Raw genomic sequence first — 25,428 nt, forward strand, 5'->3', positions numbered from 1 at the left:
AAGTGTTCAGATAAATCTTCTATAACTAGCTAATACTAAAGTTAAAAGAATGTAAGCAAAATAACAACAAAACAGATTAAGATTGAAATGTAATATTTTAAAATAAGTTTTGAGAAATAAAGAAAACTTAAAGAAAAATTAAAATAATAGCACACATTAGAATTAGATTAATAGGAAGGTGAATATTTGAAAGAGTACTGAAAGGACTTAGGAAATTTAGAAATCAAAAAGAAATTATTTCAGAAATGAAGACTAGAGGAAATGCAAAAGTGAATAAATGACTTGAATAATTGCTTGACAAATAGATGTTGTAGGGAAAGAAAATTTCAAAACTGAATGAAAAATACTAAAATGGTTTAAATAAGCAGAGGATTCAATTTGTATTTAATTGTAAGTGAGAAAGAAGGAAACTAAAGGAATAGAAATTTACTAAATTTACATTATGAAGTTATATATAATTTATATTTATAATTATGAATATACAATATATAAGAGAGAGATGCACAAACCAATAATGGGTAATATTAATACATCTACCTCAACTCAAGGCACATGATATGGAGAAAATATTAGTAAAATATAAAAGATTTAATAACTGTAGGGCAGCTCTCTATCCTTCTATTTGGCTAAAAGCAGGACTAAATTTGCAAAGGTATTTCCCACTTTCCTCTTTACCAGGAAAAATATTGCTAGTAAATGTCTATAATTTTATATCCTGATCAACCCTAAGACACCACCAACCTTTACTGACTAGCCATTATCTTCTATTAGCTTTCCCGTATTATTTTCCTTACCTCAATTAGATGTCCCTTGAAACTCAAAATCCTTTTTCTTTGTCTTGTCACATTTCTAAAAAATTAGACCTTTGTTAAAGTGTTCTATAATTCCAAGTAACTCTAATCAACTGTTAGAGTTATTTCTCTCTGGGTACTCTCGGGTGCATGTATGATGTACATTTTAGTTAACTTTTGTTTTGCTCTTGTTACTGTATCTTTGCCTGTCCAATTGATAGGGTACAAAGATGTAAAAAAATGGCAGGTGGTTGAGCGCAGCTCTGTGAAGCTGTCCACAGCCTCTGTGCAGGTTCGATGCCTGCTGGCCAGCGAGATACTCAATGGCGTGGCAGACCTCTCCTGTCTTGCCCACTGCTCCCCTCAGCAGTGTATTTCAGTCTGCCTGTTCTGTTCTCCATTCTGTCTCTGGTGAATCCTCTCACTCTCCCGCACCTCTGGCCTGTTCTTGTATGCATGAATAAATAGATCTTTAAAAAAATAAAACAATGGTACTAGAAAAGAATTAAAGAAATCAATAGCATTCATGTATTCAGTTATAACAATGAGAAGAACCTATTTGCTAGAACAAAATCAGAACCAAAATAAAAATAACTATGTTAAAATGAGACCTGTAAATCCACATGATATAAATGATGAAACACTTCTGAATAAAACATCAACCCAAAACAGGCTGTGTTCCTATTCAGGAAAGATTGGCATTTATAAAGATGTTACTTCTTGTAGAGTTAATTGATAAATTTACCACGATGCCTCAAAGAGCAAAGATTATTAATGTTATATTATTTTAATATGCAGTAATAATGCATGAGGAATATATCCAGATAATCCTGGAGTGATCTCGAGGATTACTTTTTGAGTGAAAAATTTAGGTGGAGAAATGTGTTTTAATACAGCACTATTTATTTAAGAAACTAAAAGTGGTTACCAGTAGGCATAATTTGTGAAATCATTTTACTTAATGAATACAGAAAGCATATTTTCAGAGCTATGTACAGTAGGGAATAAGTAGAAGTAAGAATAGGATCTAGTTTTTTATTTATTTTTCAATAAGTTTTGAAAAATGTCTATGTTATAGATTTGTGTAAAACAAAATTAAGTGTAATAACCAGGGCTTAAAATTTCAGAGAAAACAATTCTAACTTTATATTGATTATAAAGTATATCACGGTAAAATATCTTTTCTCCAAGTGATTTATAGATACAATAATTTGCCTCTATATTTCAAATATTACAATAACAAAAAAAAAACCTTAAGTAAATAAAATGATCCAACTATCATATTCTTTGTAGTAAAGCTGATATATTTTCCTAAGACTATAATGTTGAGTTATGGCTTTAAATAAATGAACAACTATTTAGTTTCATTAAGAACTGAACTGTGGGCCTCCCTGGTGACCTACAGCTTACGTCTCAGCATTACCTCAGCAACAGCCCATGGCGAGGGTCTGAGTTCTATCCCTGGACAGGGAGATATCCCACAAATGGTGCAGCAGGCCTCTCCTTTATCACCCACTTCTCCCCTTTGCAGTGCATTTCAGTAAATCTCCCTGTTCTGCTCCCCACTTTGTCTGGTGAGTCCTCCCACTCCCTGCACCTCTGGCCTATGCCCTAGTTCAATCAATCAATCAATCAATCAATCAATAATATAATAAAAAGAACTGAAGTGAGTACTGATCTAATGACATTTTAATATTTTTAAAACATTGATTTTCTATTTCTGTCCACTGAAAACAATGTCCACTAGAAACAATATGAACCCTGTAGCACTGAGAACTTCTATTGCTCAAATTATAAATTATAATTTCATGCCATTTCACGTGGCATCTAAAGAATCCGAGCTGTAAATCTGGGTCAAGAAATACAAAAGAAAAAGCACAAATACTTTGTCATACCACAAAGCACAGTAGCTATTTCTTGGGTTATGCCAAATGAACTCAGAAACCAATTTACAAAAGGAGTAAGTGTGTAACAAAGGCAGACATTAAGCATCGGGTAAGATACTAATTGCAGTGGATTAAAACCTACAAAATACGTTTAAATTAATAAATTCATGATGCTTTTAAAATTAAAAATGCCCTCAGTAAATTTGGAGAATGATAGGAAATCAATTCATCATGTCTTAACATTTTTAAATGTAATAAGAATCAGAGACATTTGCTTTGTCTTTCTTATATACACTATTGTAAAATGTTTGTTGGCAACAATTTTTATTTATAGCAATTTTTACACTGACAAAGCTAGAAGAGAGAATTTAAAATTTTAGAGTATCTATTGAATAGATTGATCTAATAAAGTGTCATAAGAGGTTTGTAAGAACACAGAGACAAAACAGGAATCCTTAAAGCGGAGTATCCCTATGAAACATTTTGTTAAATAAAATAGTGTAAGGCAAAGAAGCAATTACCATTGATTTTTTTTTAAATCAAATTGTATTGATTAACCTTTTTTTTTTTTTTTTTACAAATCTATAAACTTGCAGGGGTGAGGTGAGTTTCACACATCAACATTTGAACAGACTTCATCCAGCCACCATCAAAGTTCCAGTGTTACTCCCCTATCTCCTCTAGTTCTCTATTCTTTTGCCTCCCTCTCATTCCCCTGATAGCCATTACATTTTTCACAGTCTGAGGTTTTTCTTTTGATTGTTTTTTGCCAGTTTTTTTCTTATGGTTATTTATATTTCACAAACGGATAAATTATCAGTTAATTAGTCTTTTGTTTTCTTTTTTATTTCACCAACCATAATCACCTCAAGATCCTTTTATATTGTTGCAAAGGGCACAATTTCATCCTTTTAAATAACTGAGTAGTATTCCACAGTTTATATACCACATTTCCTTTACCACATCCTCACCAAAACTGGTTTCAAATCTTTTTTTTTTTTAAAGATTTATTTATTTATTTATTTATACAAGCACTGGGTACAGTCAGAAGTGCGGGAGGGTGAGAGAATTCACCAGAGCCAGAGCGGGGAGCAGAGCAGGCAGAAGGACCGAAGTACACTGCTGAGGGGAGCAGCAGGCAGCAGAAGTCTGCGCCCCATGTGGGGCCCTCCTCCTGTGGCCGGGGAGCAGCTGGGGATCGAACAGGTGCTGCAGAGGCTGCGGGCAACTTCGCAACCCAGCACTCAACTGCTGCACCACCAGGGAGGCCCCTTCAAATCCTTTTGACCTAGGCCATTCTCATATGTATATATACCTCGTTGTGGTTTTGATTTGCATTTCCCTTATGCAAAATGATATTAAGCAATATTTTTATGTGCCTGTGAGCTGTCTGTATGTCCTCTTTGGAAAAGTGTCTAATATTTGCCCAATTTTTTGATTGGGTCATTTGCTTTTTGTTGCTAAGTTGGATGAGTGCTTTACATATTTTTTTCAAATCAAAAACTTGTTGGACATATGATGTACACATATCTTCTCTCAGTCAATAGTTTATCTCTTTGCTTTCATGGTGGTTTCTTGCTTAGCACTGATTTATATGGAAAAGATTTGGAATATTCCCAGACTTGAAAAATAATTTGCCATATCATATCAAATAACTCACAAAAGATTAAATAGCGATCACATAGGGAAAAGTAGGAATGATATCCCAGCATGTAAGTAGCAGTGATATAATCAGCCTTTAGTACAGTTAGTTTCCTGGGGGAGGAGTTAGGCAGTGCCACTCTAGCTGATTGGGGCAAATACTGCCTTAATTATGGCCACGCCAAATCAAGCACTGACTCTTACCTTACTATAGCTTTTCTCCTTTGTCATAAACACAATGATCTCATTGGATTTCTTTCAGTTAGTGAAAAGTAATGCAGGTCTTTCACAAAAGTGAGGTAGCATAATGTGAGCTTTGAAAAGGCTGGGTATCTTACTGGCCTTCAGTGAGGACTCACACAATGGGATAAATCATTTGCAAATCAAGATATTTGATCTACAAATGAAACGATATAAATCTAAATATGAAAAGAAATTATATGTAGAATATAAAATGACTCTTCAGAAGACAGATACCCAATTAAGTAGAGTCAAATAGTTTGATAGGCTATTTCTCTAAAAAAGATAGACAAATGGCTGAAAAAAAATGAAAAAATGATCAATGCCAGTTGCTATTAGGGAAATGCAAATCCAGAGCATAAGATTCTTCTCACAAGCTAGAATGGCTGTAGTAAAGGAAACACAGGAAATATCAAGCACTGGAAGCACTGGAACGGTGTGGCAAATTAGAACTCTCATACATTGCCAGTAGAGTATAAGATAGTGCAGCCATGCTGGAATACAGTGTAGCAGTCCTTCAAAAATTAAATATAGTGTTATCATATGACCATGTATCTCCCCTCCTCAGAACACAACCAGGAGCTGAAAGCATGTCCGCACAAAAGATGGTGCTTAAATGTTTGTAAAAGTATTATTCAAACATCCCCCAAAGTGGCAAATTCCCAGATGTCTACCAACTAAAGGATAAAGAAAATATGATGTCTCCACACAATGGGATATTATTTTGCCATAAAAATGAAGAAATGATACATGCTAAAACATGCATCAACTTTTCAAGCATTATGCGAAGTGAAAGAAATCAATTACTGAAGTCCGCAGATTTTATGATTCCACGCATATTAAAAGTACAGAGTAAGCAAACACAGGGAGAAAGAAAATTGATTCACAGTTGTCAGCATCTAGGGAAAAGGGTCAGATAGAATGACTGCAGAAGCTTATAAAGTTTCTTTCTGGGATAGAAAAAATATTCTGGAAATGAATATTGGTAATTTTTGCAAGCCTTTGTTAAACTATTAAAACCATTAAATTATAAATTTTTAAAAGAGCAAATTGCATGGTTATATGAATTACAGCCAATTAAAAATAAATTTCAGAAGAAACTCAGAGCTTAGATATCCAGGTCTTTTCAGGGTCCAAAAAGTCACTGTTTGTTGATCGTGAATAGAAAGTAACAGTATTAAATAAATCTCACAACTACAAAGATCTAGTGAAATCTCTCTTTTAAATAGAAGATGAAGGTAAAGATCAGATTTAAGGGTCTAGTCTTCTTTTGCTACAGATTAAATTAACTGCCAAAGCTTTGAGTGATAGGGGAATGAAGCTTTCATATCCTATTCCTCAAAACATACAGATTTTTAAAACATGTTCTGAAAAGAATTTGGGTTTAGTTTCTGACTTTACATCTGCCTGAAAACAAGTAAATAAACTTACTATTTTAAATGTTAAAAATATGTGTGTCTATATTAAACAATGTTTGACTATTTAAAACTTAAGGAATGATAATGGGGTTCTCAAATGTTCATAGAGAAGAGATAAACTAGGAAAGATGATCTACACCCCACTTGACTAACTGGCTTACCTATTGTCTCCCTTTCAAATGGGACAATTTATCTTGGTTATCTTATTTCCCTAGAGGACAGAAAGCTAATTACTTTCAAGTTCAAAGGCCTTCAGACCAAAAGGCTTCTTATATAAACCTACTATAAAGGCTGTTGAACAACACCCAGAAATCCTGGGCCTTAAACTGAAAGGATTAGGGTTGTAAATCTTAAGGTGGAGCCAGTTGTACCCCATGTATAGGGAAAGCAAAAGAACAATCAAAAGATTTGATGTCTAAAGAGAACACAAAGTCTCTACCAATAGCCTCTTAAAGCACTTACATACTTGATGGGAGAAGACATGAGCAATAGAAAGCTTGGGAGAGTTTTAAAATTAAAAATTTCCTATTTCTCTCAGAAACCAAAAATAGCTCCTGAGTTACAAAGTTTTTATTCTTTCCTGTTTGTTTTATCCAAAACCTTTGGAGTCATCACTGTGTTGCAAATGTTGTCCCACATTTCTTTTCTTTTGTTATGAACTTTAGGTATTTACACAAAGAAATAGTCTATAAATAACAATAACAAAAATAAATACAGAAAGAAAATGAGAAGCCTCAAAAAAATAATAAATAAAAGAACTGATATCCTACAATGGTGAACTATGCCAGTGACAGCTAGTGCTCCCAAAATACTTAATTTGTTGCTCTGCATTTTTCAGCCTCTTCATTGGTTGGATGGGTTGCTGAGTGTTGTCCAGAAAAATAGATTACAAGCAGATGTGACAGGTGTCACTTCAGGGATGGCAATTTTAAAGCTGATATTGTGTATCTATTTCAACATTTTCTTTTTTGTTGGTAATCTTTTTTTTTATTTTTTTATTTATATCATTTTTTTATTTATATCATTGTTCATTTTTAACAATATTTGCTTCCCCCCACCCCCTCAGGTGTAGTCCCCATAGATTTTCCTTCCCCAAGGCACCCGTGCACCATCACCTCAGTCCCCTGTGCTCCTCCCCACGTCCCTCTGATCCCTCTCCCTCCTCCTCCCCTGCAGGTTGTCTCTGACTTATAATTGTCTGTTTTTGCTTTGTTGTGTCTTGTACTGTTATTAATTTTTTACACTGATGTCTTATTTGGGTCCCCTATATTCCTGCTACAAATGAAACCATCCAATATTTTTGTTTCTCCTTCTGACTTATTTCACTGAGCATAATTCCTTCTAGTTCCATCCACTTTGCTGTGAATGGCATGAGTTTATCTCTTTTTTTTTTAATTTCTTTTTTTTAAAGGATTCATTTATTTTTATACAAGAGCTGGGGTACAGGCCAGAGATGCGGGGGGTGAGAGGATTCACCAGAGACAGAGTGGGAAACAGAACAGGCAGACGGACCAAAGCACACTGCTGAGGGGAGCAGCGGTTGAGACGGGAGAGGTCTGTCCCGCCATGTGGGTTTCTCCCCGGCTGGCCAGGAATCGAATTTGCATTGCTCTGTCTGCAGACTGCTTCATAGGTTGCATCTCAACCCCTGCGCCACCAGGGAGGCCCAGTTTATCTCTTTTGATTGCTGAGTAATATTCCATTGTGTACATGTACCACATCTTCTTGATCCAATCATCTATTTTTGGGCATTTGTATTGTTTCCAGGTTTTACCTATTGTAAATAGTGCTGTAGTAAACATAGGAGTACAGGTGTTCTTTTGAATCAATGTTTTTGTGTCCTTTGGCTAGATCCCTAGTAGTGGAATTGCCAGGTCATATGGTAGCTCCATTTTCAGTAGGTTGAGGAACCTCTTGACAGCTCTCCATAGTGGCTGGACCAGTTTGCCTTCCCACCACCAATGCAGGAGAGTTCCTTTTTCACCACATCCTCGTCAACATTTGTTGTTGCTTGTTTTTTTGGATACGTGCCATCTTACTGGTGTAAAGTGGTATCTCAGTGTGGTTTTGATTTGCATTTCCCTGATGATAAGGGATGTTGAACATTGTTTCATATGCCTGTTGGCCATTTGCACTTCCTCTTTGAAGAAATGTCTTTTAAGTTCTTCTGCCCATTTCTTGACTGGATTGTTTATTCTTTTTTGTTTATTTCAACATTTTCTTTTTATAAGGTTACATCATGGAGACACATGTTCCAGATGGCAGATGAATGTAAAATAGCTCTCACTTGCCCATACATGACACCATGTGAGTGAGAAATAAGCTCAATTCCTTATCATACTGAAATTCACTTTTTTTCCTATCACTAAGATAACTAGTTTTATCTTATTGTGAATAATTATTGACTTTCAGGCCTCCCAGGTGGCGCAATGGTTGAGCACTGGGTTGCAAAGCTGCCTGCAGCCTCTGCAGCGCCGGTTCGATCCCTGGCTGCTCCCCGGCCACCTGAGGAGGGTCCCACATGGCGCGCAGACCTCTCCTGCCGCCCGCTGCTCCCCTCAGCAGTGTACTTCGGTCCTTCTGCCTGCTCTGCTCCCCGCTCTGGCTCTGGTGAATTCTCTCACCCTCCCACGCTTCTGACTATACCCAATGCTTGTATAAATAAATAAATAAATAAATAAATAAATAAATAAATAAATAAATAAATCTTTAAAAAAAATATAATTATTGACTTTCAGTTACTCACTAAATTTTGCTAAGTTCACCTTTCTAGACATCAACTCTTTTACATGTTTTCCTCAGGTAAAAATCGGGGTTGTGATAATACTTAATTCATGATGATCTGTTTAAAGGTTAAATAAGTGTCTATTAATGAGTGTCTAAAATAAGTCTTTATTAATGATTCTGGTGCAGATCAACCAGTTAGTTGTCGTCAGCATCCTTGGCATTGCCTTTTTTCTCCTCATCTTCTCCCCCTTCCCCTCTTCTGCCTTCATAATTATTATATTTTTATTTTCTTAGCAAATTAAAAATAGACTAAATTGCACAGTAATCATATAGCAAGATACAATGTTTGACTTGTTTCTCTTGCCGACTTATTTCACTCAGCATAATCCCCTCAAGGATCCTCCCCAGGATGGTAGTTATCAGAGGAAAGGAGTAGGGGAAAGGAATGGGGAGATGGGTCAACTGGATGTTGATGGATGTAACCAGAACGTCAGTGGTGGATGTGGCATGGTATATACATTTGAAAAAGTGTGCAAGTGTACTTCTGAAACACAGTTTTGTAAACTAATGTTATCTCATAAAAAAATAACATATTCTAAAATAAAAAGAAACAGAAAATACACATATTAAAAGATGTACAGGAACAAGTTGTTGTATGTGCTGAAATAAAGTAGTTAAGGAGAACTAGTGTTTGAGAAGAACTGGAAATAATTGAGATATATTAGGATCAATATAAAAAATAGATAAAATATCCAATTAGTGCACAGAATTCAAATGAAGATAAAAAAGTATAATTTCATATATCAAACCTTTCATTTCCCTTCACTAATACTATCATCTTGAGGACAAAAGAAACACATGCAAATCTCATGCTTTCCTGGCCATGGGGAATGAAACAGAATAGCATAATGAAAGCAGGTTAGTAAATACAAAGGGAATAAGACCTGGTTTTGGGTCCAAGCTGAGTAAAGACTCAACTGAGACCCAAAGACAGGAGGTGGGTTAGTGGCAGTAGGTTATTTAATTTATTTATTATATTTTATTTATTATATTATTATATATTTTATTATATTCTCTGGAAATATTTATCTTTACACAGGATGACTATTTTTTCTTCTGTTAAAATAAAGCGAAAGCACCACAAAATAAGAAAACTAAATGAAGCAAAACTAAATAAATTTCAAATCTCACTATAGGTGACTTTGAGAAATAATTGTTAGAAAATGGCAGAAATTTACTAGAAATTTCCCTAAAATTGAGAATGGGATAGGAAGCCTCATACAAACTGCTCTTCATAATGACAGCAGACTGTGGAGCCATTCTGACTTGGATAAAACAAGTACTGTAGACTCATTATGGTATATTTATTCAAAGGGAGTGGGTCCAAGGGAATAACATATGCAATAAGGGGAGCATTATAAATGACTCAATAAAAATCAAAACATGATACATTTTAGTAAATGATGACTCAGCTATAACATTTGAACTAAAATATCCATTTATACATTAGGCATGCTAATTAGATTAAGCAATTAAAAAAAAGAGCTTCCTAATGTCATATCAAACAGCTCAATACCTGGCACATGGTAAGCACAAATATATCTTTGAGTTACTGCATGATTTAAAGCCAACTTTGAGGTTGAAAACTTCCATTTATCTGGGCAAGAGAATGTATAATTTGTTCTCCCCAAAGGCTCAAAATCCAATTACACCATACAGATCATTAAAAGTCACACATGGTGTCCTAAAGGGATAGAGAGTTGGAGTGTAATGAGAATTACACCCATTAAAAGTGCATATGAATGGGAAAGCTGCTTTACCTGTGTTTCTTGTCAGGCCTTTTTCTTATCCCATTGGAATATGCCTTACGTAATCCATCAATCAGGAGAATTAATGGTGTGACTAGCAATTCAGGCCATACGGAGATAATCAAGGCATCATAAATCGTGTTAGAGCAAATAAAACCTGCAAAGTGGGACGGCTAGCACAGCAATCAAATTTCAGAACTGCCTGCCTGCACTAGAAAATGTGTCAATGATGAAGAGCAGAGGTGAAGAGAGAAGATGTCTGCTAGGAAAGAGGGTACTAACTCTTAGGAACAGAGGGTAGAACAGATGTTTACTATCTTCTGGGAGGAAAATGAGACACCTTCATATGTGAACACCCAACCCTTCATTGATCAATGTCTTGAGCTAGGCTTATAACTAAAATATAAACATTAAGGATCCTATCCCCAAGTCCTGGTTATGGTTTATCTCTTTCTTCAGTGCCATACATCCATTTTCCTACCATTCTTTTTGTAGCCTAAGAAAATTGTAATTTCATATTTGTCACTTACCAACCTCCTTTATAACTTTGGTCAAGACTAGCAACCAATGTGGCGCAGACCTCTCCTGCCGCCCGCTGCTCCCCTCAGCAGTGTACTTCGCCTCTGCCTGCTCTGCTCCCCGCTCTGGCTCTGGTGAATTCTCTCACCCTCCCGCGCTTCTGACTGTACCCAGTGCATGTATAAACTAGCAAACAAATAAACAAACAAATAAATAAATAAACAAAAAACATGCCTCTATAAAAAAAAAAAAAAAAAAAAAAAAAAAAAAAAGACTAGCAACCAATGGCTGAACAAAGGGACTTGAGGAGAATTCTTTTTGAAATTTCTGTAGAAAAATTTCTTTCCACAATAAAAAAAAATGTCATCCCTTGCTTATCTGTCCTTGGACATTACTGTAAAAGTATGCATTGGCTTGGGAAAGAATGATGTCTTGAAGAGAATGATGTAGACAAATAACAGACTGAAGCTGGAGAAGTGGAAAGATGGGAAGAGACTGAGATTTGATTCCCTCATTGATCTATTCAGCTTCCCCTAGAGACCCAACTTTAGCTTTCATGAGATGTGAGTAGATAAAAATTGTCATTTAAGGGCCTCCCCGGTTGCGCAGAGGTTGAGTGCTGCCTTGCAAAGCTGCCCACAGCCTCTGCAGCACCAGTTTGATCCCCGGCTGCTGGGCGAGGGTCCCACATGGAGCGCAGACCTCTTCAGCCGCCCACTGCTCCCCTCAGCAGTGTACTTTGGTCCTTTTGCTTGTTCTTCTCCCTGCTCTGGCTCTGGTGAATTCTCTCACCCTCCTGCACTTCTGACTGTACCCCGGTTCTTGTACAAATAAAAAAATAAATCTTTAAAAAAATTGTCATTTAAGCTGGTACTTCTCAAATTTTATTGTGCATACAAAACACTCAGGTATCTTGCTAACACTCAGATTCTTACTTAGGAGGGCCATTTTGTTCCTAAGAGCCTGCATTCCTAAGAAACTTTCAGGTGTTGTTCAGTGTCCACATATTGTGTCAGTATTTAAGCCACTTTGAAGTTGCATACAGTTACTTCAAGCTGCTACTTCAAAGGACTTGAAAGTTAAGTCTACCAGTTAACAAAGGAATATAAGATTATCACAGCAGAGGTCCTGAGGTTCATGGTTTGAATCCTGGTTCATTCAAATGCATATGTGACCCTGTTGGAAATTGTTTAACCTTTCTGAATCTTGATTTCTTCATTAGAAAATAATACAATCTTGTCTCTCATAGTGCAGGTTTGAGAATTAGTTAAGTGTAAGCTGTAAAAAGTATAGGTGTTAAAAAATGTGAGTTCCAAGCTATGGAAACAACCCAAATGCCCCAAAATGGATGACTAGATCAAGAAGATGTGGCATATATACACAACGGAATATTACTCAGCAATCAAAAAAGATAAACTCATGCAATTTGCAGTAACATGGATGGAGTTGGAAGGGATCATGCTCAGCAAAATAAGCCAGAAAGAGAAAGAAAAATACCGGATGGTCTCACTCATAGTAGGAATTTAGAAAACCTAAATAAGGGACCAGGAAAAAGACTAATTGCAATAAAGTGAAAATCAAAATCAACAAGCAACTACAGACCAGACACACTAAAAGGGGAGTGGGGAGAGGGGAAGAGGGATTAGGGTCAGAAAAAGGGGGTGGGAATTGTATGAGGAATATCCAAAATGAAAATGCAGACATTATGCAAAAATGAAAAATGATGTAAGAATTATATAAAATAAAATAACTCATAAAATGTGAGTTCCTTTTCTATAATATTAAGTGTGGAATTCTGTACTTTCACTCATGTTAAAGATTATTTAGTTAAAATGGTGCTAGTTCTGATAGGAAAGGAAGTTCTGCAGTAATCAACAGAGACATCTCTTATAAGAAAGCTGCTGTATCGAAAGTCAGTGATGCTTGTATTAGACTATTTTTAACTTAATTGGAAGTCTAAAATAAAGATGATCAAAATTGTACTTTGCTATGACTTGTTTCTTTTTTAATTCCTGTCTGCCTTGTCTTTGATGAGAGAAAGGGTTTGTGAATTCACAGACTCTCCTCCCCAAAATTGCTGAAATATCACAAAATGGAATAGAAGTGTTCATAGATCTGCTCACTGGTAAACAAATTCTATTGCTAATAGTAGTAGAAAAGTGAGTCAGTGCAATTTTCCTAAGTCAAATTGCACACAGGATTGTGGATGCTAGCTGTGACTCTAAATGTTGCAATGTGCCTTTGGATTTGCAGTTTTGGAAGATGGTGAATTTTTTGTTTTCATGTTTACAATCTTAACATGCTTTAATCAACACGATGCTTTGAATGTCTCTTGGAATGATTTGGAATGCCTTTCACATAATGCTAGACCAAGGGAATTTATACGCAGTCATATATGCATGAGTTTTTCTGGATAATGGTTTCCATAGTCAGAAGTCATGGAACTCATATAGATCTTCAACAGAAAAAGAAAATCTATTTTAACATTATATATTCTCTTGACATTAGGGAAGCCATGTAACTTTAAACATGGCTACATTGATGGACTGGATTATCACTTTGAGAAGTATTGCTATAAAATCATTCTTAAAAATATCTGAAAGTCTATTTTTAGATATTCCAAATCCTTTCTCAGATACATGGGCTAAATAATTACCATAGAGTAGAGTGGCTAAGAGCATAGGCTTCTAAGTGATCTGGAGATGAATTTTAGGTTATTTACTCATAAGTACAAAAATTTGGACAAGTTGGATTCTTCTTTATGACTCAATTTTCTCATCTGTAGAATGGAAGTCAGAATAGTATTTGAATGTATGTGGAAAGATGCAATCTGATAATGAACATAGAACACTTAGCACACACTTGACAGTTTAGGAAGACACAGCATTTTCAAACCTGAAAAGAAACAACTCATTTATTCTCATTTTATTTCTATCTATAATAGCCAGTGTTAAGCTCTTGTGGAAAGGGTTTTGGCTAGAAAGTAGAACCTGAGTCATCAACTGGTGTATTTAGTTTGTTTTGGGAAGTGATTCTAAGGTACAGGAGTAGGAAACTGTGAACAGTGAAATGGGGAAGATGGAAATTGGATGCAACTGAGACCATGGGCCCTTCCTTCCAAGGACCATGTGAAATGTGAGGGAAAGGAAGTGAGCAGTTAGTCACTCTTCCTGTTTTCAGTGGAGGCATTAACACATCCTCATAATAGTATATAGATGATAAGTCTGTTCATTGTAGCACACAGTCAAGACAGAAATTGGAAGCTACAGAGCAGGGCTGAGGTGTCAGGTTTTATTTATGTAATGCTGGTTGTTGCAGCATGTGAAGATGGTCCAGGCATGTGAGGAAGGATGAAAGAGGTAATTCATATGTGATTCTTTATAGGAGTCATGTGCCTTAAGGGACCCTTGAGATTTGAAAGCAATTCAGTTCCAGGTACCTGCATTTCAAAATTCACCATTTGAGGACAATGCGTTTAAATGATTCTCTGTTTAGTAAAAACCAATGTGTAAGTTGACCCATACCAGTAGATCTACAATAGCATATGCAAGAACCTTAATGTTGATTTCTGTGCAAAAAATACAAAAAAAAAACCCCAAAACCAAAAACCGCCACATACTCATGGTGAATTGAGATCAAGTCTTGTAAAGCATCCTCTTCCCTTAGTTCTCTAGGAAACTAAAACAGATCAGCCATCTCTTTAGTCCCTACGTTTTGAGTTAAAGACCTCAATGAAGGCAATTGAAGTGAAAAAACACTTTCCCTCTCGAAATAACTTCAAAAATTTACATGTTTATCTCTATGAATGATTTTATACTTCTTACCTCTTTTACTGTAGAATTTTAGTTTATCTTTATTTTTTTTTTTTTTTACTTTAAGGAGAAAATAACACTTGGAAAGCTTGCAAATGGAGTCCTAGGAAACTCTTAGAATGCATAAATACATATGAAGTAGCGTGTCTGTGGTTAAGGGTACAAGTATAAAGGAGGCAATCCAGCTACATAATCCTTTAAAAATAGGTGTCTGTGTTGGTGAGCACTACTTTTATCTACAATGGTCCAAATATTAAAACACGAAGAACCACAGAGAAGAAATTTCTCCACCCTTCTACTAAGCAATAGTCTTAATTTGAGATCTCTTTTAACCTTAAGGTGAAAGTGGGTTCCAGACAAATGTCTTTCATATTAGAAACTGTATTAAATTAATTGAAAAATCCATAAGCACTGATGATAATAATAATAAAACAAGAGAGATGATGAACAGTAAAGGTAAATACTTTTTAAATGTTACTTAAATAAACATTCAATAAAACCACATCTTTCAGACAACATAATATTTGCATCATAAAAAACTCTAGTCATTGAAATTTAAAATATTGATTAAAAAGCTTCAGTTGGACTTCAAATCAACCTAAAAAGAAATTTTCATCTTAATAAAATAGGCAAACTTTCCTTTTAAACATTACAACTTATTTTTAATGTGTTTGCTATTTTTGAAAAAGACCTGAAATTTGTCTTTCAGAAAAGAAAGCCTTTCTCATTTTAAATTGAATCCAATGGAGCAGTGAAGGAACAATTCCAAATCATCCAATAGAAAAGTAGATTACCCCCCAAAATGACTCATATGTTTCCAAATTCCCAGATTTTTGGATTGATCCTTTGACAAAAAGGGGACTAGTAAGTAGTTTCATGAATTTTTAAGTTTCCTCCTGGTGTTCTGAAGTCATGATAATCCCGTCTGCCCTAAGAAATTTTTCAAAACCACAAAACACAGTTTACTGCCTACATTTATCAGAACTTCTAAGCTTGGTTACAGATCTTGAGACATCTTCTGGAAGGTCCCTCAAGTATAGTGAGAAGATACTCTTCATCTTTAGTCACCAAAGTCAATATTCTCATGACTTAAATTTGACTTTATGCAGTTCAAGTTAGCTCACTCACTACTGCAAGTCAACACAGCACAGGAATTTAGAATTTAATGCATGGAGTGACTTCAACTCAAATTAAATAGCAAACACTGCTGTTTGTGAACTTTTTGGCCAATGAATTAAAAAAATTTCATTTCTAATTCTCACCAGAAGAATTTAAATTAATCAGTAACAGATGAATTGGGCAGGCACGGAATACTAAACAGGAACTAGCAAGTGAAATAAGCCAGTTCTTCACTTTGACAATGAAAATGAGATGCATTGAGGGGTAGAAGTTAAGGGATCAAGTGTTCTTAAAAAAGCCTTTTCCACCAAAAGAGCAAAATAGCACTCAGTGGCATTGCATTGTTAACAAAATTTCTTTATCAGAAACTATAATTTAATATTTAAGTATCTAATTTACATGTGACAAGGTATCATATTCAAAAAATTAAATTGCAACTAGAAAACTATTAACCACTAAAAACAATACCAAACACAACCCAATCATTGTAGGAAAGCAATAGCTAGAATTTGAATTGGAAAAAAAATGTTTCTTCACATTTGGCTCATTAAACAAAGCATCCATTATAGCCTGCAAAAGAGTTTCTCTTCTAATTCATTAAAATTTTAACTTTTGTAGCATGAGTAACATGTAAGATAGATTTATTGATTGTATATGCACACTTGTGTATATCTATTGTGAGCCATACACTTGTGTGTTGATTTAAAGATACTGTGTCTACTGATAACTGGCTGGACTTTGGAAGGTGCTGAAATCCATATTTCTACATGACCCATTAATAATGTCTTTTTATAAACAAATTACATAAAATACTCTGTTTTTATTAACTGAATACTTCTTAAGCATAATAAGACAATGAGGAATTGCACTTATTGTAAAGGTACAGTAAAGTGTTAGATTGCAGCTCAGCCATCAAAGATCAGGGATTGTAGTACTGATAAGTTGTGCATTATATGCAAAGATGATGGTGGCCATTTAAATTAAAATGAAAGCAACTAGTTACAGAACAAATAGGGAGATAACAGAAGAAAACATGCACTACTTCTACTTTAATGCAAAACTAATTTCTGCCAGGAAACCAACCCTTGACCTTCCTTACACAAAGAAACAGGTTTTGCACCCTAGGCATCGCAGTAGATTTGGACTTCTGTATTCAAATTCTAGTTCATTGTCTCTGAGTGTGCTGTTCCACTGTCATCTCCTTAAGCTGCCCTCGAAATTCTGGAGCATCTACAATATTACAGTCTCTTGGTTCGGTTTCATTGAGCCTCAATATCCCCTTCAGTTCTATATAAATAGGGTCCATTATTCATCTTCTTCTGGTTCCTGTGGTAACACCGGTATGTCTTCCTTTAAACAATCACTGAAGAATCTGAGGATTGTGCTGTAGAGATGGTACTTGCTCTTCTCAGATACGTTGTAACCTTCATCTGGGTAGACCTAAGATAGAGAGGTCAGGGGATTTTAAGTTACTAAAGGAGTTCTTGACTCTCAGGATGCATTCTTTTTACCCCAATTACACAGGAAGTAAGAAAATAATAGCTAACCGAAAGCTCATCCAATTCAACTCGGAGTTCTTCATGCCAAATTTGTCTTTCCCATTATAATCATATTCAACATTTGAGACAAAGCACTTTTTTTTTTATTTAAATGAGATGTGTTGACTGAAAAAACAGGAGATTTCCATGTTTATCTTGACCACAAGGACATTCCTATTCCCTCTGCTTGACTAAACTTTAGACAGTTTCTTCCTAACTACAAGCTCTGAGCATTTACTTTAGAAAATTTGCAAATGTAAATTATTTTTCTGCCCCTTTATGATGTATGTAAATCTTCTTACAGACTCTTGCCAGTTTTACAACTCAGGAAATGTTTTTCCCATGGACTTGGGTACCATTCCTCTGATTGTGATCACTGAAGGAGACAGCACCCCTATCTCCCAGTCTCTATAAAGAGATAGGAATTGTAAAATTGCCTTCTGCATAAATATACAAGAAAGTTTCCTTTTTTTTTTTGGTAAGACCAATTACCAAACACAGGTAACCTATGATTCCCTGCACCTTGGCCATTATAAACCATTCCAGCTCTTTATTTCAACAGACTTAAGTTCAGTCTCACATATTATAATAGTCTTGACTAAAACATCCTTACTTGTTTAAACTTATTTGGTACCATTTTTACACTGGCAATATGCTTTCCAATATAAATGATTAGTGATTTATCTAAAATACAAAAATAAATATTTTCAGATCAGTTCTTAGAGGGAAAGGTTTTAAATGGTGCTCTGTCTGACCTCTAAGCAAAATTTCAGACTTCACATTGTTCACAGCAAGAGCCACCCTCTGCTTATCTCTACATTTCATATTTCATCATCTAATACTGGCACTAGTATTTTAGATATGCAGAGTTCCTATGGATTCTTCAAAACACTGAGCAATTAAAATGACGTGTTTCTCTTCTATGACTCTTCCCTCAGTCCGAAAGTTCTGTGATGGTATAAAGTGCATCCTGTTGGCCCCTTGTGACATGGGGACCACAGGAAAGTAAGTATCGATAAATATTTATCAGACATGGCTGAATACTAAAAGTAAGTGATGTTATGTTCTCCTTTTCTTAAAATTTTTTGAGGAAAATGTATTTCCTCAAAACACATTTTATTCTACTTTTTACAATCAGAGTGATAAGAAGGGACAGAAAGAAAGAGAAAAGGACAAGAAATGAAATAGGAACTTTAAAAATAATTCATTATCAGTGATAGGAATAAAAGCCTGAGGAGATGTTTTTGAAACAGTGCATGGGATTCACTTGTAAAGCCTGAGTTGATCCATGTTCTTGGTATAATTGTAAAAAAAAAAAAAAGCAACCTAAAATCTTGGTAACTAAAAAAAAAAAAAAAAAAAAAAAAAAACCAGTAAGCATTAGTTGTGTGGGGGATAGACTAGTGCAGAAATTGTGTTCTATCTATATTCCCAATGAAAAACCAGTGTAGGAAAGCAATTCTGAAAAAGATGACTTACCTGCATAGTATAATTCACGCCAGCTTTTATTAGGTGTTTGATTAATTCTGCTGAATGCTGGAAATGAACTTTTGCTGCAAGAAATTAAATTATGATATTTGAAGGAAATACATTTTAGGATCAGAGATTATTCATATTAGCCTTTATCAGAGGGATTATTTTATTTAACATACACTACACACTTAAAGGACTGATACCTGGTTTTAAGTAGGAAGTCAGTAGATACAAAGTTAATAAAACTTCAATTGTCATAATATAAAGAAATAAACTGAAAGGAGAAAGACAAATACCAGATGATTTTACTTATGTGAAATGTAGAGAAACAAAACAAAGGAACTGACAAAATTAAACTAAAAACCAAATCCTATAGATATGACTGCAATTGAGGCTACTAGAGAGGGAGGGTGGGCAGGGTGAGAAAAAAGGGGGGCCTATATACTTTGGTAAAAGACTGTGGGTGTTTGGGTGATGAATACATCTGAGGAGGTATGACCTATTCCCCTAAATCATATACAGTGCAGTAAACCAATGTTACCCTCAATTTGAAAAAAGAAAAAAAAAAGAAATGGAAATAGGAGCTACTACCAAATCTTACTTATTGTACAGGATGGCATTTACTTTACTGACTACTATTCATTATATCTAATTGCTCACATATTTCATACCATGATCACAATTTTAACATAGAAAATGCCTGTCTGATTAGTAATACAGGAATGCAGCTTTCTATTCCTTTCTGAAGATTACCAGAGCCCAGTGTCAAATACTGGAATTCTATTTTATATTTAATTAGAAAAGAATATTCCATTTTGAGAGAATATAACACATCTCATTTTTCAAGGGCTAAATATTTAATGTGGATCATACCGGTTACTCCAGTTTCCTTCTAGTTTTCTTCTGCCTGAAACTAAGTCTCAAAAATCTGAAATAAGCAGCACAGAAAACCAGAGCTGAATAGCAGCATTGGCCTTAATTAGCAATGAAGACCTGGGAAAATCACTGTATAGTACTTTGCTCATATAATGGCTGGGTTATTCATTCCTATACTATATACATCTTCAAATTTCCGTAAATAATTTTTAGGCTACATTTAAAACTATTTTTGTAAAGCTGTGGTAGTCTTGTCAATAGTTCAAACTTATCTATTGCTCTAATTGTACTTAATTCTAATTAACCTCACTACATAGCAGATAATAATTGATGCCATTAATACAAAAGGATCTATGCACCCCATGTGCAGTGCAGCATTATTTACATGGCCAAGATGTGAAAACAACCTTAGTTCCCATCAGCAGAGGAATGGGTAAATAAGATGTGATATATACACACAATGAAGACTACAGAACAATCAGACATATTATGCATTGTCATTTGTAACAACATAGGCGAACTTTGAGAAAATTATGTGAAGAAATAAGTCAGAGGAAAAAACAAATGCCATGTGCTTTTTTAAATTTTTTTATTATTTTTTTTTAATTAATAAATTTTATTTTTATATTCCCCATCCATGTGCTTTTGACTCATGGATGATAAAGAAATAAAACAAACAAAACGTAACAGAAACAAACTCTGATTGTGACAACAGAATGGTGCTTACCAGAGGGGTAGAAGAAGAAAGTGGGGTGGTGAGTAAAACGAGTAAAGGAGGTCAATTTTATGATGGTGCATGGAATTATACTTCTGGTGTTGATCAAGTGTAATATACACAGATGTCAAATATGGAACTATATAGGTGAACCTTATTTAATTTTATAAAACAGTGTTACTGCAATTAAAAAAAAACTACTTTTAAATTAATACAAACATTTCAAAATTTAATTCTAAGTTACCATTTGAAACTTTTGAAAATATACCCAAGGTCTTTTTCAACATCTTTCTATTGTACTTAAATGGAAAATTGTTGTATCATCTCCAATAATTTTATAAATTGCTCTGTAAATGTCACCTACTAGAAATTCTAATAAATCGGAGCAATGACTGAGGAAAAATAATTTCTTATATAGCGCATTTTGTATAGTGTGGGACGACACTGTAAACTGATTTCATCATTTCTCTGCATTTGTCCCTTTCCTAAAACTAAATAGAGGTGTCAAAGGTCTTATTGGCTGAGTAAACTGATTAGCTGTAATTTTTGATGATAACATTAACAGAGTTAGTATTAAATACAGTTGACTGGTGTCACTATATTTATAATAATGCACTAGGCCGGTGTGTGTGTGTGTGTGTATGTGTGTGCACACCAGCATGTAAATATATTCCTTTGATGTCACCTGTGCTGAAAATCTGCTCATATTTTATCAGGCAGGTGAAGCACGAGGTCCATGACTGAGTCAAATAGGAGCAACAGAATTTACCTTACTAACTGCAATGTATTGACAGAGAAATTCAATTAGCAATATTATATTTGAGGGTGAAGACTTATTTTAAATAATTTAGCTTTGAATATAATATAATCCCATAAATGAGGCTTCAGAATAAGAGCCACGATGTCAGATTCAAATTCTCTTTCAACAAATTGGTGGTTATATAATTTTTGGCAAGTTATGTGAAAACCATAATATTTATCTTTTCAGTCTGTTAAATTAAAAGCAAAATAATACCTACTATACATTATTTTTATGAAAAACAGATAACATATTAAAAGCTTTTGGCACACTTGCTGACAGTCACTACTCAATACTTGTTATTTGCCATTAATATTAATGTTTGGGATCCTAATACCTTAGAACAAAATTCTAATGTCTTTCAAAGGGTCTCTGCTATTCTTTATCATGTTTCACCCAAGGTTGGTATGGTATCACCTGCTTTTTAAAACTTTATAACAAATTTTCAGAAAAACTGCAAAGATATTACAAAGCATTTCTACATGTATCTTTCCTAGTTTTCCCTATAGTCAACATCTTGCAGTAGTATTACACATTTGTTTCAAGTCAATAACCTTTATTTCATCTTTAAATATCATTTTATTATGAAAGAGAGACATCGTAATTATTTACATGATGGAAGATTTCTGAAAACAGCAGAATGGACAACTTCAATAGTTGTTCAGTAATGACACTTCAAAAGTGGCTTATTTCAATCTGCATACTTTTCAAGGTCATCACCTCCTCAAAATAAAAAATGATCTTTGTAGAGAACTACTTCACTCTCTGTATGCAGGTACCTGCCAACCTCATTTCCAATTTCTACATAAACTGGTTGAATTTCTCCATCCTTTCCTTTGAAGCCCAATCCAACAGCTACTACTGTTGCTTGCAATATATTTATTGGAGATTTTTCTGGAAGCATAATGCCTTTTGGGTTGTAGTCTCAGTTGTCTTCCTTTCAACTAATGTTAGGTAATGAGGGGAAGGAACTCCCTAAGTGCCTGTCCTGTGATGACTCTGCTCTTGCACCAGGGCTAGTTTCGTGGCGGTATGGACTTTGCTCTGTGTCACAGCCTAAAGGAATCTAGGAAACATATATCCATAACCTCTTTGTTCTTTGTTTTTGATGACTTTGCCAGTTCTAAGGGGCCCCTGTCAGACATGTGATGCATGTTCCACCTTTGGGATTATCTGATGTTTTTCTGATTGTTAGACCAGGGTTATGGGTTTTGGGAACAAGATGATAAAGACAGAATGCTGTTTTTGGAAAATCATGCCAAGGCGCGTAATATCAGTGTGACTTGTCACCATTGATGTTAACCCTGATCACCTGGCTGAGGTGTTGTTTGTCAGCTTTCTCTGTTGTAAATTACACTTTCTCCCTTTTTTCATACAGGGCTCTTGAAGCAAATGACTTAGTGCAACCCACTTTAGAAGGGGAGAGATGGGAGGAGAGTTAAGCTTTGCCTCCTTGCAGGAGGGTATAGACATAAATTATCTCGAAATCTACCAAAGAAAAATGTATTCCTTCCCCACCAACTTGTTTAACTATATGTCAGTATTGATCTGAGCTCTAATTTAACAATGGCCTTACATGCTTGAAAGTTAAATTAGAGCTGGTATAATCTTTGATATTTGAACTTTTTAGGGGTACTCTTTGTAAAATGAGATTAAAAAAACTGAGGTAGGGCAGGGTGGAGCAACAAAAACTAGTCAAGACTTAAGAAATATTGATTCAATGCTTTGACTTTCTGCTCACTTGCCAGGTAGCCTTGGATAAATCAGTTTTCTCCTTGAAATTGATTTTTCTCATCTGTGAATGGGGCTATAAATACTCAGCCCTCTGTTGTAAAGTATAACATAGAATAATAAAAAAAATATGAATTCTTTGAGCCCTAAATGCTTACAGTGGATGTAAAATGATGTTATTTACTACTAGAAATATCATTCACATCAATCTTCAATGTTTGAAGTAATGAGAAAATGAGAGGTGATATAAAAAAGTGTTTTTTAAAAGTTTTTGTTTTAATGTCAGGTATCATCAGAATGTCAATGCAGTGCCTGTACCATTTTGGTATCCTGCAGTTTTCCAGATTAGTTTCCATTTGAGGCATGCTGGATAACACCATAGTGGTACTCACTAGCTACATGGTTACACTTAAATTAAATAAAATAGTAAAATAAAAAATCAGTCCTCAGTCATATTAAATATATTTCAAGGATCTAAGAACCATGTGTGGCACAGATATAAAATATTTCCACTATTCCAAAAAGTTTCATTGGATAGCGCAGCTATTGAGGATAATTGTCTCCTTTATTCCTAATCCCATCCCTAACATGTGTCATATACTTTGTGCCACTGCCCTCTGGTCTCTTCTTCAGGATTACAGGATTCCGTGGATGCAAGTCTTTAGATGTACCCCTTTGTTCAAGCACAGACCCTATCAATCAGTAGCAACAAATATAATACTCACTGTCGGCAGTTCCATGAATTATTAATATATTTTCTTCTTTTAAGCCATGAATATTATGTAGCACACTGGATGCCTATAAAGGAAAACATAAACATTTATTTATATATGTGTGTGCATGTGTAAGTATATAAACACATATCTGTGTGTGTGTGTGTATATATATATATATATATATATATATATATATACACACACACACATCTGTATTTGCCCTTTTCCTAAAATTTTTGAAGAAAAATCCATAGCTCCTTTCATTATTATTTTTTTTTTTTTTAATTTCGAGTCAGGGTCTCGCTATGTTGCCCAGGCTGGAGTGCAGTGGCTATTCACAGGCGCGATCCCACTACTGATCAGCACGGGAGTTTTGACCTGCTCCGTTTCCGACCTGGGCCGGTTCACCCCTCCTTAGGCAACCTGGTGGTCCCCCGCTCCCGGGAGGTCACCATATTGATGCCGAACTTAGTGCGGACACCCGATCGATCAGCATAGCTCACTGCAGCCCAGAACTCCTGGACCAAGCGATCCTCCTGCCTCTGCCTCCCGAGTAGCTGGGACTACAGGCGCGCGCCACCACGCCCGGCGCTCCTTTCATTATTTTTAAGTTGGTTACCTGGTATGTGCTTTCTTCTTTAGATGGTATACCAAGGTATCTTTCAGAGAAAGCTGAGGCTGTGTGCAAGAAAACAGAAGTTTGAGAATAAAATAAAAATCATTTGACTACCATATTTCATTATTTAATTTCTACATTTCACACTTCATTGTCATGCTCCAATAAAACTGATTGATTCAGGGAGATGACAAACAGCTGCAAATATCTCTGATAATACATGATAAAAGAGTTCAGTTGAGCTTCTCTGCACTGGGATTTTCTTTTCTACAAATCAATATGTTGTAAGAGGTCAACCTGGAAGAAGTACTCACCATATAGTTTCAAGTCTGTAATGGGTGCAATAACTGTTCCACATTTAAAAAACTTTTCATCTGATTTTAATATCATTGATGCAACATAGCCACCATAACCCTGGCAAAATAAAAAAAGTCATGACAGTCATTCCTGGAGATATTTCTGGTTTGTCACCACTGTGTGTATAATACATAATTAATGACTATAATACTATATATTATATATGCACTATAATGTTCCAGGCTTGAGAAAAGAATTCACTAATCAATTTCCACATGAATTTTTTGAAAAGTTATTTCAATTTTTGCATAAGAGAACGTTTTAATAATCTTAGATACAATACAAAGTTAATTATATTACCATGTGCCATTGTGTTAAGTATTTTGATTTCACACTATACATCTAGAAGCTTCTTCAAATAATTTGAAGTTAGGGAAACAGAGCATTTGAACATTCTTTTATTTGCTGATAAAAAGAATATGTACATATATATACATAGGTATATACATATACACACATATGTACGTATTTCATCACAAATACAGATTTTGATTTAAATTCCACACAAACATTACTAGAAGGAAATGGGATACAATTAATGATGTTGCTAGTAACCAGAGTTAGGTTATTATTTATATTTAATTTTTAAATATCTTCTTGTATTTTTTTTAACTAATTCAATTACAAATACTTTAAAAATAAATCA

The 25,428-nt window shown here is 34.9% G+C and overlaps 1 protein-coding gene across 4 annotated transcripts in view; it reads right to left on the reverse strand.

The window, feature by feature from the left end:
- Positions 1–16,297: 16,297 nt before the first annotated feature.
- DPP10 (dipeptidyl peptidase like 10) overlaps positions 16,298–25,428 on the reverse strand; it is a 611,591-nt gene continuing 602,460 nt past the window's right edge. For all 4 annotated transcript variants that reach the window (XM_054699639.1, XM_037523252.2, XM_054699638.1 and 1 more), the window contains exons 22-26: positions 24,740–24,839; positions 24,429–24,487; positions 23,819–23,891; positions 18,979–19,052; positions 16,298–17,401 (exon numbers count right to left, since the gene is read on the reverse strand). In XM_054699639.1, the coding sequence (XP_054555614.1) occupies positions 17,267–17,401; positions 18,979–19,052; positions 23,819–23,891; positions 24,429–24,487; positions 24,740–24,839 (441 nt within the window). In that variant the 3' untranslated portion in view covers positions 16,298–17,266. The remainder of the gene's footprint in view (positions 17,402–18,978; positions 19,053–23,818; positions 23,892–24,428; positions 24,488–24,739; positions 24,840–25,428) is intronic.

The sequence above is a fragment of the Talpa occidentalis genome, unplaced genomic scaffold (assembly GCF_014898055.3).
Source record: "Talpa occidentalis isolate TD23 unplaced genomic scaffold, MPIMG_talOcc4v2.1 talOcc4.3, whole genome shotgun sequence".
NCBI classification, from domain to species: domain Eukaryota; kingdom Metazoa; phylum Chordata; class Mammalia; order Eulipotyphla; family Talpidae; genus Talpa; species Talpa occidentalis.